Raw genomic sequence first — 14,336 nt, 5'->3', positions numbered from 1 at the left:
GCCAAATAAGCACATAAAAAGATATGTAGCATCATGGACCATTAGGGAAATGCAATTAAAGTCACAATGAGATTTCATTACACACCTATTAGAACAGCTAAAACTAAAGACTGACCATACCGAATGTTAGCAAGGAACTTTCATGTATGATTAGTGGGAGTGTAAAATGTTCATAAGACTGCCTTGGAAAATAGTTTGGCAGTTACTTAAAAATTCAAACAAACACAATTCAAACATGTACCTACCAGAAGATCTAGCAATTCCACTCTTAGGTATTTACTCAGGAGATACGAAAGCCTGTGTCCCTACAAAGGCTATACGCCAATGTTCATAGCAGCTTTTATTTGCCATAGCCAAAAACTAGAAACAATCTAAATGTCCATCAGCTGGTAAACAGACAAATTATAGTACATCCCTACTGTGGACCACTACTCAACAATAAGAAGGGATGGAGTTGATACAACAACACGGCTGAATCTCAGAATAATCATTCTCAGTGAAAGAAGCCAGATAAAACCAAGGCCATACTGTGTGCTTCCAGTTATGTGAAAGAATGCATGCTCATGCACGTCTACCTGTGGACAGATGCTGTTTGACAGTCGTGCCTCTTGCTTTTGCACTTATCAGAAGTTAGAGATCCATTTTATTCACTCAGATTTTTGGAATTCTTAATGTTAGTCATGTTTATCTTCTTGGTTTTTATAAAACTTCCAATTTAGTGAGTTACTTTTTGAAAAATGTCCTATTTGGAAAGCTGAAAATAAGGTTTCTTATGAAAATGAGTTGAAGGGCCTTAGATTTTTTTTAAGATTTATAATCATTCAGATTCCATAATTGCATTATGAAAGTGTTAGCACTGATCCTCCATTGTCTCTTATGTATGCTTGAACATTAAGTATTTGACAGTCTGTCTATTCTCTACTTGGATGGTAGGGTTTTAGCAGCTACAGAAGAGAACAGCAAAATGGAGCAATCGAACTTGGAGAAGCTGGAATTGGGTGTCAGAAAGCTGCAGCAGGATCTAGACCGCTCAAACCGAGACAAGCTGTCCCTTCAGAAAGACGTGGCAGCCGTGCAGCAGCAGCTCCGAGGTAGGGGCAGCTCAGCAGGAGCTTCTGCCCTCCGTTAGCATCATCTTTTAGTTGTTTGACCTTGTAGAATAACTCGTGCCAGTGGGCATGGGATTCCTTTTAGAAATGACAAAAATGCTCTAAATCTAGATTGTGATGATTGTGCAACTATGAACATGCTGAAAGTCACTGAATCGTATACTGTAAGTGGGTGAGATACATAGTATATGAATATCTACACCTGTTTAAAACTAATTTTCACTTCTTAAAGAATAATTTTAAAAACAGCAGAAAAGTGAAATAAAAATTACTATTATTTCACCCCACAGAGATAATTCCTATTAACAGTTTGGTGAATATCCTTCCAGATTTTTTCTGTGGATGTGTGTGTTTGTTTATATAGCTTTAAAAAGAAAAATAAAGATGCAAATAATGTCTTTATTACCAAATCTTCATAATTACTTATTACTTAGGAGAATTTACTAGGTCATTCTAGCTAATAACGTACTTGTTGATTACTTACTATGTCTTAGACATGATGCAAGTACTTTGTATACATTTTTCTCATTTAACCATCCTAACATTTTTATTTTACCCATTTATAAATGAGGGAACTTCAGTTTCTTTGTCATTTGCTGAAAGATAAGTGTCTTGCTGAAGTTCACACAGCTAGTAAGTGACAAAACCAACACAGATAGAAAATTTATTCCCAAGTTGTCTTCCTGAAAGGTTGTACCAAATTGATGTTTCTACCAGCGGTGTTGAAAGTACCTGATTGTAAATCATGCACTTCATCAACACTGGGCATTATCCATATAAATTTTTTGTTGAGTTTTCAAAATGAAGATCTTTAACAATCCTAGGCTTTGAGCCCAGATCTGGGTTGTGCATGTACCTCTCTCTCTTTGGTCTTTAAAAAGATAGTGTGGCATAGTCACACATTTTCAGAAATACATTTAAATTCACTTCCCCTACTTTTGGAGGGAGCTAAAGGGAATCTGGAAAATGTATACGTATGTATTTCTTATACATGTAAATGTTATTTCTATAGAAAAACGAGAGGCACTAAACTCACTACAGGAAGAACTGGCTGATGTCCAAGACCATTTGAACCTAACAAAACAGGTGAGCCTAAAGTGTGAACTTCTAGTAGTACCCTCAAGGCATGCAGACAATTGGTTGAAATATCAATCAGGTAGGTCGGTTCCTTTTCATACCATCGGGTCCCATAGGGCCATTTATACAGCACAGACATCACATACACAAAAATTTTGATGCAGAACAGTGATTTTCTAATTTATCTTAGCCCTAGAACTCTTGATTCAAACATTTTACTCAGAATTAATAAATAAGGTGACAGACCAGAGCCCGACCCCTCAGCAGTCCCTGTGGAAGCTTCAGGGACCAGATGGACCATCTTTTGTCTGTGGCACAGACGAAAGATCTCATCACTCATTGAGCTGCTGAGTAACTGCCAGAGCTGGGTCCCTGTCTTCTCAGATGTTGAATAGAGTGGATTCTTGACCCTTATACTTCTGATGATCTACTTAAGAGTATTTTGGTGTTGTCCTTTGAGAATAGTGTTTATATATTATGTATTTTAAATCTTCACCTGAGGATATATTACTGATTTTCGGGGCAGGGGGGCGGACAGAGAGATACAGAGAGAGAAACATTGATGAAAGAGAAATATCAATCAATTGCCTCTCTTATGGTCCCTCACAGGGAGTGAACCACCAGCCTAGGTGTGTGTCCTGACCAGGATCAAACCTACAACTCTGTGTGTGTGTGTGTCTGTACACAGAATGATGTTCCAACCAAGTGAGCCAGCCACCTGGCCACAGCAGAATAGTGTTATATTTTGGGTTTCAAAGAACCTCAAGCAAGTTCTGGGCCTTAGTTTCCACTTTGTAAATTACGGGTTTGATTAGACAACTAAATTCTCTTCTACTTCTAGAATTCTGTGTTTCTAAGATGTATAAAATGTAAAATCAAAGTATTGTCTTTAAAAATCTTACATGGATTCTCATGAATATTTTTGTGTTGTTAGAAATATGGTAACTTAAAAAATGCTTAATTTGAAGAAAGATGTATTGTTTTCTGAGTTTTTTAACCTGTATATTTCACGTGATAATAAAACCATGACTTAGGTTCATTTTCAATAAGAAGTCACAGTTTTTCTTAATATCCTTAGCAAGCCTGTGAGATGGGCATTGTTTATTCCCACGTTAGTGACAATGCAGCTGAAACTCAGAACTGAATCTCTTGTTGAGGTTCTGACATCTGTCATCTTATTTTTATAGGTACTAAAAAGAAGGTCAGTGGTTGAGTTCTGGGAACCTTGGTATAAGTTTGTTGTTTGTTGAGATAATAAAGGATGTGGAACTTTTATTTTTATCTCATTTTGTTAGATTTGGCAGATACTGGAGTGGCACTAGCTGCTTCTAGTAAAGATGGCTCTGTTAGAAGTTTCAGTGTATTCTTTCACCTAAAGGACCTGCTCCACACCACCAAGCATAAGGACGCACTGCTCAGTGAGCAGACCAGGCTGCAGAAGGACATCAGTGAGTGGACAAAGAGGTTCGAAGACTGCCAGAGAGAAGGGGAGACAAAGCAGCAACAGCTTCAAGTGCTCCAGAATGAGATTGAAGAAAACAAAGCCAAACTAGCCCAACAAGAAACGGTACTACGTACTTAAGATTTTATGCAACAGGAAACACTTTGTCACTCGTGTGAGCTTTTCTCCCCCTGGCAGAATCCTGCTGAGAAGTACCCCATGGGACTAGCTTCCCTTACCTGCTCTTGTGTAACCAGGGGATACTGCAACCAACTCTCTCTTAGTGTTAGTATTATGACCTTAGAACATTGGTCCTATAAAGCAGGTGTCCCCAGCCTTTTTGGCACTAGGGGCCAGTTTCATGGAAGACAGTTTTTCCATGGACTGAATTGGTGGGAGAATGGCTTTATAGCTTGCCACCAGATGCAGCTTAATTGTCCCTTGCCACACAGTAATAAGGTTTTGAGTCGGCAAGCAATTGATTTATTACAGTCTCTGTGCAGTTAAACCTCTCCACTAATGATAATCTGTGTTTGCAGCCGCTCCAGCGCTGGCATCACCGCCTCAGCTGCGCCTCAGATCATCAGGCACTAGATTCTCGTAAGGAGCACACAACCTAGATCCTCGCATGCACGGTTCACAGTAGGGTTCCTGCTCCGGTGAGAATCTCATGCCACACTGATCTGACAGGAGGTGGAGCTCAGGTGGTAATGGCAGTGATGGGGAGCAGCTGTGAATACAGAGGAAGCTTCCCCAGTCTGCCAGTCTGCCGGCCACTCACCTCCTGCGGTGCTCCAGGGTTCCTAACAGGCCACAGAGCACTAGCAGTCCGTGGCCTGGGAGTTGGGGACCCCTGCTATAAAGAATCTTGATGGCTACATGTCATTTGCTGCTTGAATACCCTTCTGAGATGCTGGCCAAATCTTTTTCAAGTCCCTGCTTGGTCATCTTTATACAAGGAGTTCACTCTGTCACCATGGGCCATTTCTTACTCTCTGTCGAACTGGAATATACCTAGTGTCCATGAAGGTTACCTCATTTGAGATACTATTTGTTACTGGATAGTAACTAAAGTTGTTCTTTATTAGATGTTTCAAAGACTCCAGAAAGAGCAAGAAAGCGAAGAAAGAAAATTAGAAGCCAGGAAAGTGACACTGAAGGAGCAGCAGCACCAGCTGGAAAAGGAATTAACAGACAAGAAAATCAAACTGGACCAGGTGCTCACAAAGCTGTTGGTGGCAGAAGAGCGTGTCAGGACCCTGCAGGAAGAGGAAAGGTGGAATGAGGCCCTGGAGAAGTCGCTCTCCCAAACCCGTATGTGTTCTGGAACATCACACTTGGGGGCTGGGGGCTGTCCAGTGTCATGTAAAGTGTGTGCGTGAGATCCAGGCCCCAAACATGGCCCAGAAAGGAAAGCATGTTTGGATGGGGTCCTCCCAGCCCTGCCTGCGAAAGGGGAGGAAATACTTTGTCTTTATGATGGTGGCTTTCCATCTGTTGGCATTTGGGACTGACTGGTAAGCCTTTCTGCTTTTCCGTATTGTCTTCTTTGAGAATGCTGTCCCAAGAAAGTGGGACATTAAGGCAAGGGAGTGCCAGAAGGTGCTCTATGAAGTACATTATTTATAAGCTTTGAAAACTACCCATTTCATCTCAACCAGTGAAAGAAACAATATTTAATTTGACAGATACCAAGATACAAGTATTTGCCTTTAGGTCTGTTTGTTCTCTTTTACGTTGTATATAAATGAAATTGACATGGGAATCCGAGTAAATGACTGTTCTAACACCAATAAATTATTATTTTTTTCTGCAGGGTTTACTAATGACCAGAAAATGTTGTCCCCTCCCCCCACCTCCAAGTAAACTCAGTGGACTTGGGGATCTGAAAGGGTTATTATTCCTTTTTCCCTGAGAATTCTTGATTGCCCCAGACCCAACCATTTCATTATGAAAGTGAAACAGCAACAGCAACAACAAAAATTTTAAAGAGAAGCATGACAATGCCAGAGGTGTAAAAAGTGAAATGATAGGGTGTTACTCTAAAGAGGGTGATAAGAAAAAATTGTTTTAGCCGTCACTGTTATTTATGAGCATTGTTCATTGAGTCTCACTGTGTACGATGTATTTGCATACGTGATGCCCACTGAATACCAGGAGAGAGGCTCCCCTGTGAACTAGGGCTCATACCACTCCAAATTTTGTGTTCTTTGCACAGGACCGCCTCCTGTGAAGGAAGAAGTAAGTGCTGGTCTGCCTCCCTTGATTAAAATCAAGGTCTATAAAAAAACACTTCAGCAGCATGTTCCATGTTCCCTGCACCTCAGGATTGGGGCTGTTTTTGAGTCAAAGACTTAAAAAGGACACAGTAGCTATCACGTTGGAGTCAGGACCCCCAAGACCAGTTATGTCAAGAGGCACCCTCGTCTGGGCCTCTGGTGTGTCGGGGTTGGGGGGGCTTGGAAGACTCGGTGAGGGAGGGGCGTGTGGCACATCACTCCTCGCTCATGTGCAGTCTGCCCGTGTGGGAAGGAAAGCTCCGCCCGCAGCCAGCCCAGGCCCTCTGGCTAAAGTACTGAAAATGCTCATTTCAGAACAACAGCTTTCAGAACGGGAACAGCAATTAGTGGAAAAGTCAAATGAGCTGCTGGCTCTCCAGAAAGAGACAGATTCTATGAGGGCAGACTTCAGCCTCTTGCGGAACCAGTTCTTGACCGAGAGGAAGAAATCTGAGAAACAGGTTCTCGGCCTGAAGGAAGCGCTTAAGGTCCAGCGGAGCCAGCTGGAGAGGAATCTCCTCGTGAGTACCTGCTGCCCGAGCAGTTTATGAGCAAAGGATGCATTTAAATGTTGAACCTGAAACACTGCTTCAGGGTAGAGGAAATAGATTACCTGTCAACCCAACTGTTGCTTTTGGTGTATTTAGGCATAATTAGTCCTTAAAGCTGATGGTTGATTTTGCCTGCGTCCGGGCTGCAGCCCTAGAGGAGCCCCATCAGGCTGGCCGGAAAGACCGTCCCGTGAACACGCTGTGTTAGCACAAAGCAGAGAGCACTCACTCTCAGCTAGCATGTCACTGCATACCCTCCCCGGGGGGGAGGCGGTGCAGCGGCTCTGGGGAAGGAAGGTATCTGAAGACATTTACACAGCTGCAGTCACTGCTCACTGAGTTTTCTCAGCCTACCCTTTCCGGTCAATGTTAGCTTTAATTAATCATTATCCTAAAACCAGGAAGCCCCGTTTAAGCATGTTTTTATTCCTGAAATAAATTTTGGGAGGTAATACTCAGATGAATTCAAAATCAATTTATGGTGGATGGAGACAGACAGGCAGCATTAGGGACGGTCACAGGATGGGTTATCTGACTCTCGGGGAGTTCATGAAGCCCTGTGGTGTACATGGAACATGCACATTTAAACATGGAACATGTTTAAATCTTGTGTGTTTTCCAGATGGTGATAGATACCCTTACAACTAATGAGAGGGCAACATGATTGTAAAGATGATGTGCAGCTACCTGGATTTTAATCTTTGCAGATAATTAACGTAGCTCAGAAAGGGAAAGTAACTTATTATCAAAAGGAATGTTGCAGATCTAGGACTCAGACTTTGGGCTAATGGACTCCTAGAAGGTATGTCCTCGCCTCTACCACAGCTTCTAAAGAAGGCAGGTAGAACTACCCGCATTTTACAGCTAGAGAAGCTGCGGCCCAGATGGGAAATGAAGTTACACAGCTAGTGAGTGAGTAAGCCAGCAGTGACATCTCCACATGCTGGGCCACAGTCATTTTCCCCCTTCCGTTGTAGGAGCAAAAGCAGGAGAACAGCTGCATGCAGAAGGAAATGGCAACAATCGAACAGGTGGCCCAGGACAACCACGAACGGGCCAGGCGCCTGATGAAGGAGCTCCACCAGATGCAGCACGAGTACACGGAGCTCAAGAAACAGGTGTGCCCCACAGCCCCCGCCAGCGGTCCCGGACCGAGAGGACTATCGGGGCACACTCGCCCAGGGCCCCGGACAGAGTTCATTTCTCTAATGGCTCTTAAAGAGGAGTATTTCTTTGTGGAAATTGTGAAAGCTGACTATAAGAATGTCTGTGAAGTCAAATTTGGTTTTGTAGTCTTAAAAAAAGTACTTGTTCAAAATAGACTTTTCTTGTTGGTTTTGAGGGAAAAATGAAGTTGTTTAGCATAAAATTTTGTCATATCCCAAAGACATGTATTGAAATGTTAGATTTTACGTCAGAAACAAGTCTGTAAGAGCCAAACTCCTGGGCAAGAAAAAGTGACTCCGGGGGAAGCTTCGCCACCCTGCAGGGTGTGAGAGGAGTTCCCACTCAGCCTGGAGAGTCTCCTCCTAGACGCCCCCCATGTCCCTTAGCCGGTGTCAGCATCCGGGCCACCCAGAACTCTTGTTGGGCTGCGATGGCCACTCAGTTCATCCTGCTGGTTTGTCCTTTGGACCACCCCATGTGGTCGTTCGATTTCATCTGTGTCTCTAAACCACCCCCTAAAGTCACCCACTTTGGTTCAAGAAAAAAAATGTATGTAAAGTCCCCAAGCCTCTGCAAGCTTCGAAGGGCAATTAACAGTGGTTATGACTATATTCAATAATCTTTTTTTGGAGAGAGCCACATAGAGTAGTCTCAGGTATTCAACACCTCCTATACTACCTGAGGAAACCTCTAGACTGCTCAAACCACCAGATTTTTCACCTGTAGAACAAAAGCATTCAATGAGATCACTTCTAAGGCCCCTTACAACATTCACTTTTATCATCTAGATCATTTACGACCTGTTTCAGCAAATGGCCCTTTTCTCCTAGTTGTCATTTATCTGGTACTACTGAGGTGTTTCATGTAAATTCTCACCTAGTTCTCATTTTTTAATGCAAGGTATTATCTTCTTGTAGAAATAAGGTAGCAGGCTCAGAAGGTAGCGAGTGAACTTGCTCTAGTTCATGTGGTCAAGGTTACTGGCAGTGAGTCTGAAACCTGCTGCGTCTCATCCAGAGACTGACTCCTGCAAGTGCCACACTGTCAACAAGTGCTGTGCCTGTGCTCATCCAAGTGGCAGTCACTGCACTCAAAAGGGCAGTGAAAGTGTTTTCCTCAGCAGCTTATAGGTGCTTCAGTAGTTGAAAACCACAAGCTTTGGACATCTGTAGATCTTTAAATACATGACACATTAAACAGTTCAATTCTAAGTCAGTCCCAAACTTTACCAGTGTGGCCTTTGACTCTCACTTTTCAGATGGCAAACCAAAACGACTTGGAGAGAAGACAAATGGAAATCAGTGAAGCAATGAGGACGCTGAAATCTGAGGTGAAAGATGAAATCAGAACCAGCCTAAAGAATCTTAATCAGTTTCTTCCAGAACTACCCCCAGATCTGGAAGCTGTTTTGGAAAGGAATGAAAACCTAGGAGGAGGGTTGGAAAGCTTGAAAGAGAACTTTCCATTCACCATGAGTGAGAGACCATCACCTTTTGAAGAAAAACCTAATTTTTCCCAAGTTCACATAATGGTAAGTGTTTATCCTATTCTCTGGATGTTGTAGAGGATAATTTGGTTCCCACCTCCCCCCGATTAGCCGGAAGTCAGACTTGAGGGTGGGGAGGACAGGAGGAGGGAAGGGCTGCTTGGTTACTGGCAGTGATGTGTGGTGACTGATGTTTCCCTTTCCACCTGAAAAAGGATGAACACTGGCGGGGAGAAGCACTGCGAGAAAAACTGCGCCACCGAGAGGACCGACTCAAGGTTGTCCTTCGCAAAATACATACGTAGCCTGTTTCTTGGCATTGTGAGGAGAGTGGGGGAGGTTGCTTGCATTCAGTTACTGTTGTCAAACTGGCTGCGTTGCAGGGCTCACAGCAGTTGTATGGATTCCGTGGTTGAAGCTCAGAGAAGTTGGCATCACATAGTGAGCGGCAGGAACAGTGCTCAAAACCATGAATTCTGCTGTTAAGTCCAGCACTCTTTAACCTGTGTAATACTGCTTCACCGCAACAAGAACTGACAGAAACTAAGCATTTGGGACAGGAAATGGAGAATGATAACACAGCTCACAGGCCTGTGATTGGGGGAAAGGTTGGAAGTATAGGAAAAGCAGGCTCGGGTGTCAGACACGAAGGCCTTGCTCAGAGCATGTTGAATTTGAAGGCCTTGCTACTCGTCCAGGGAAACCCGTTTATCTGTAGGCAGCTGAAAAGAATCCAGGAGTTAGTGGTTGGTGCTGACCTAAAGGCCGGGGTTAAGAGCTGTAAAGTGAAGTGAGTTAGAACAAGAGAAGACAGAATGTGTCTTTGGAGAAGATACACACACCAGTGGCTACAGCATCAGACGGAATAGATGTGCTCACTCCCTTCAGGGCGGGAAGTTCTGTGGGACAGTGCCCTGTAGGCTTTGGGAGCAGCATTTCAAAGATGCGGCACTGAGAAGCCAGAAAGTAGTCTGGGCTTGAGGATTAAAGCCGTTGTGGGAGACACTAAAGACATCAGGTATAAACCAATCTTCTGAGTGTGGGCAGAAAAGGAAGAGAGGTGGCAGTAATTTAACGGGGGGATCCAGGGACGTAGGGTTCCTCAGCACACTTACAGTGGGAACAAGAGGCTGAGTAAAAGGTCCACTTAATGGCAGCACAGAATGGTAGAAGTTCACGTATACTAACAGTAGTATGCGCCTCCAGATTTTTTGTTTTTAGTATTTTAGGACAGGAGCATTTTCAGTAGCCATTCCTACTTTATGGTAGTGAGACTTGCCTATCAAATGTTAAACGTGAGGAAGCTACTAATAGTTCTGGTACATTTCTTCTGTATAAAACCCTAAACTTTACCCTACCACTTTCAGGCCCAGCTTCGACGCTGCATGTCCAAGCAAGCGGAAGTGTTAATCAAAGGGAAGCAGCAGACAGAGGGCACCTTACACAGCTTGAGGAGACAAGTCGATGCGTTAGGGGAACTGGTCACCAGCACGTCCGTAGATTCCACGTCACCCAACATGTCTCAGCTGGAATCTTCCTCTCTCACAGAGGACTGTCAGCTCGGACCAAGCCAGGTAAAAGCTCTTTGCAAGGTCTGACCTAAACTTGGAAGGCACCTGAAAGCTTTGGGGTATATAATCTAGAGGAGACTCAGGAAGAGAGAAAACGCCACCTTCAAATCTCTGGAAAACTTATCCTAATTAAGACCCGTTTTTGTCATGGTCCCTAGAAAAACTGCAATTGACTGGTTAGTAGATGTAGAAACTGAGGTCCTAGGAAACAGACTAGAACTGGAGATGGGATGACCCGTCAGAGACATGCTTCATTCTGCTATTGACGCCCTCCATTTCCACATTCTCTGCTGGCTGGTACAGCATTTAGACCTGGGAGGCCAGTGCGAATCCAGGTGTAGTCGGTCCGTCCCCTGTATACTGGGGGAAGGTGACTGTGCCTACTGTTATTTGTCAGCAAAGTTTGAACACAGACCTCTTAACCCAGAGTCTATTTTCAAAAACCATGAATTTCACAAGGGCTTCCTGAGTGACTTAGATATGGTTAATCTTCTAAGAGGAACATAAAGTACACTCATGGGTTGGTAAATAGTAACACAGTACTACCATCAGAGACAGGTAATAGCTACCATTTTGAGTGCCTACTGTGTACCAAACCCTTTACATATGTTTTCTCTTAGTCTTTACATCCTGGGATGTAGGATTATCTCTTTAGACAGATAAGGAAATTGTGTAAAATGAAAAATGATGTCAGCCTCACAGAAGACAAAACCAGGACTTAGGTGCTAACCTGTCTTTACCAGAGCAGTATACTGAGTGGTTGAGCCACAAGGAACATTCAAGGACAACTGCCTCCTTAATAGGCACAAGCTGATCAGCAGCAGAGCCAAGATTTAAGTATGAGTACTTTGCAACCTTCTATGGTAGGACCTAAGTCAGGTACAGACCCAAACCATCGTGGGTCTCAGGGTGTGCCTTAAGGAAGAGAGTGTCAGGTGGCTTTGGAGATGAGACCACCTGCCTCCAGCAGTGGGAGATGTATTTATTGTATAAGGGTTTGGGAGCCAGGGTCGATGATTAGAAGGCCGTGGCAGCCAGAAGAGTTCTGGTGCTCTAAATTCACGAGAGCAACAGATGAGGGTTAGAGGCTCAATGGATAGGGCTAAGATTGTTACCATTATTTTGGAATCTGGGGTAGTAATCCAGGTCTCTGAGACAAAAGCCTCTACTACACTGGAGTTAGGGGGCTAGCTTCTGAGCCTAATACCTTATCTACCTTTTCAGAGCTCCTTCCACCAAGTTCTACAAGGTCCGTCAAAATCAGGAAACAGTTACCGACACTGATGCCATTCCCAGCTTTCTGCTCACAGGGTACCTGTTGCAAATAGTTCTTAACCAGCACTTTCAGTTGGAAGATCTTGAACTGTAGTTTATCATCGTCTTAGGAAAAGTATCTTTTAACTTTTTTCTCAGATAATTTTATAGTGGTTCATCTTAAAACACTTTCCCAAAGAGGTACTCAAATACATTTTTTACCTATTGCTGTCATGCTAGTTCTGTTAAGTGAAGACCTGTTTTTACTGTTGGAAGAATTTATCCTTTTTTTCTTTGTCTTACTATAGAGAGAAAAAAATGGTTCAGCCAGATGAGGAATACTGTCTTACATAAATATGAGGAAAGACCTTCTCCACTACCTCATGAACTTCATAGTTGGGATGCCATTTGGTTCATCAAGATCCAGTGATTTCAGATGCTGAAACTCCACTGTGGTTTATCTCACTTGGACCATTAAGGCCAGGGTTTTTTTGTAAATCATTTGTACATATGGGAATAGCTATATACAATTTAAACCAGGGTACTAGATGGCTGAGCATTTTTTTAAATCTTTGAAATGTTTTTATAAAACCAATGATGAATGTAACTGCAAATTTGAATCTATAAACTGTTAAACTCTGTAGTTACAAAGAAAAAATATACATACGTAGGCCCCTCTTCATTTTTAAGTGTCAAGTTATTTTTGGATTTGCTTAAAATCTATTTTCGTATGAATAAAAGGTAAAATAAATTTGAGGCTGCCTTCTGACTTTACATTTCAGAGATCTACAGTAAAGCCATCATATTATTACCATAATTCTAAGAAATGACAATCTTTCAAATGGTTTTCCATCTTTTGGCTGGAGGTTGAAGTATGTTATACCTATCAATATATTTCATCTTAGGAAATATCTATTATAAAACTATTACATTTCAGGTGCTTTCCTCAATCAAAACTATTTGATGGAAAAAGAATTTTGTACTTGAGAGAATCTGATCCAATGGTAAGTTCAAATTATGTTTAGACTTTTACAATTTTACATTCCTGTAATTAATGGCTTAACTCCTGGTCTGTAAATATATTATTTTTCTAAACACAAGAGTAGCAACTACTGTCAAAATTAAATGTGTGGCAACAGAATTACTCCCATGGGATAGGTGAAGTATGAGATTACATGGAACAGACAGGCTTTAAACTGTTCCAAGGACTTTTCTAGGCCCCCAGGCAGCCTGACCCATAATGCATAGTGTGCTATGTTAACCACAATACAGAACAGCAGTGTAGCAGTCCCTTACCACTTACTGAGGCTATATTCCTACAGAGTTGTTTGGCTACAACTGTCCCATTAAGATATGGGATATAGTTACAAGACAATGAAAGTAATACAAAATTTACTAGTACAGAGTAAATTCTAGAAGGCATCTAATTCCAAAACAAAAATTTGGTAGAATTTTTGTATTTACATTATTCTGTTTCATTTTCACAAGTCTTTAGAAAAATGCTTGTAAAATCCTGGCCTCTTCAGTTACTGAAATCCTTCAGGGACATATTTTCTTGTTCTATCCAAGTGCTCAATGTGAAGGTAAAACATCTTTCTAAACTGCCACATGAACACTGTATATTCCCAAATAAACAGGAGTGGAAGGTGATCATTAGGTGTTCTGTTTAAGGGTAATGAAGTCAACCTCACACGCAAAAAAATCATACTTAAAACAACAGATGGGGGGGATGGAGAAAGGTTCTTAAAACTTTTAAGTCTTCTGGAATGAAAGAGGTGAGGTAATGTGTATGAAGCCAAATACCTGGTTCAAAAGACCTTTTTCCAAAGAAACTTTACTACCTCTAATATTATGTGAACATCATCAACCCCCCCCAAATCAAGCATTTTATTATCCATGGAAAATACTCGAACATTATGGAATGTCTAATGCATAAAAAGTACTAAGCACCTATTAGTCAGGAGGGCCTCTCTTAATAGGTACAAGGGCTATGAGTAACCCAGAGAAGCATGTGACCACACAAGTAATATGTTCTCATGGATTAAAAATTAAAAGAATTTCACAGTCTCCCCAAAGTGCACTTGCCCAGTGTTGGGCACATGAATGCTACAATGACAATTTGCTCCTCTATTTTTGAGCACCCAAGTTTATTACAGGGGATTACACATGCAAAGATCAGAATTTGGCCCCAAATACAGTCAAGGGAGAACATCAGGCACCAGGTATGCTGAACCCACACTGAAAAAGGCTAGCTGAAAACACTGCAAGTATGATAGGAACACAAGGCTAGAAACCTGTTACCAAGTGATGTGGATTTATACGCTATGTACGTAGACTTCTCTATCAACATGTAAGGACAATTCTGCAATAAAAACTGAAAACTGATGCTAAATAATTTTTT

At 42.2% G+C, this 14,336-nt stretch overlaps 1 protein-coding gene across 11 annotated transcripts in view; it reads left to right on the top strand.

Annotated features, from left to right (window-relative positions):
* The window catches only part of CNTRL (centriolin), a 90,288-nt gene extending 76,069 nt beyond the window's left edge, over positions 1–14,219 (top strand). For 8 of the 11 annotated variants that reach the window (XM_053656524.1, XM_053656523.1, XM_053656522.1 and 5 more), the window contains 11 exons: positions 934–1,091; positions 2,122–2,195; positions 3,565–3,753; positions 4,716–4,941; positions 6,222–6,427; positions 7,435–7,575; positions 8,883–9,155; positions 9,326–9,388; positions 10,478–10,684; positions 11,906–12,136; positions 12,244–14,219. In XM_053656524.1, coding sequence (XP_053512499.1) covers positions 934–1,091; positions 2,122–2,195; positions 3,565–3,753; positions 4,716–4,941; positions 6,222–6,427; positions 7,435–7,575; positions 8,883–9,155; positions 9,326–9,388; positions 10,478–10,684; positions 11,906–11,965 — 1,597 coding nt within the window. In that variant the 3' untranslated portion in view covers positions 11,966–12,136; positions 12,244–14,219. Of the gene's footprint in view, positions 1–933; positions 1,092–2,121; positions 2,196–3,564; positions 3,754–4,715; positions 4,942–5,845; positions 5,869–6,221; positions 6,428–7,434; positions 7,576–8,882; positions 9,156–9,325; positions 9,389–10,477; positions 10,685–11,905; positions 12,137–12,243 lie in introns of those variants that run through there. The other 3 variants (XM_053656518.1, XM_053656521.1, XM_053656526.1) reach the window with 3 other exon arrangements.
* The last annotated feature ends 117 nt before the right edge of the window (positions 14,220–14,336 follow it).

This window comes from Artibeus jamaicensis, unplaced genomic scaffold (assembly GCF_021234435.1).
Source record: "Artibeus jamaicensis isolate MK-2021 breed Jamaican fruit bat unplaced genomic scaffold, CSHL_Jam_final scaffold_1964, whole genome shotgun sequence".
Classification (NCBI taxonomy): domain Eukaryota; kingdom Metazoa; phylum Chordata; class Mammalia; order Chiroptera; family Phyllostomidae; genus Artibeus; species Artibeus jamaicensis.
This window is presented reverse-complemented; position numbering and strand designations above follow the sequence as displayed.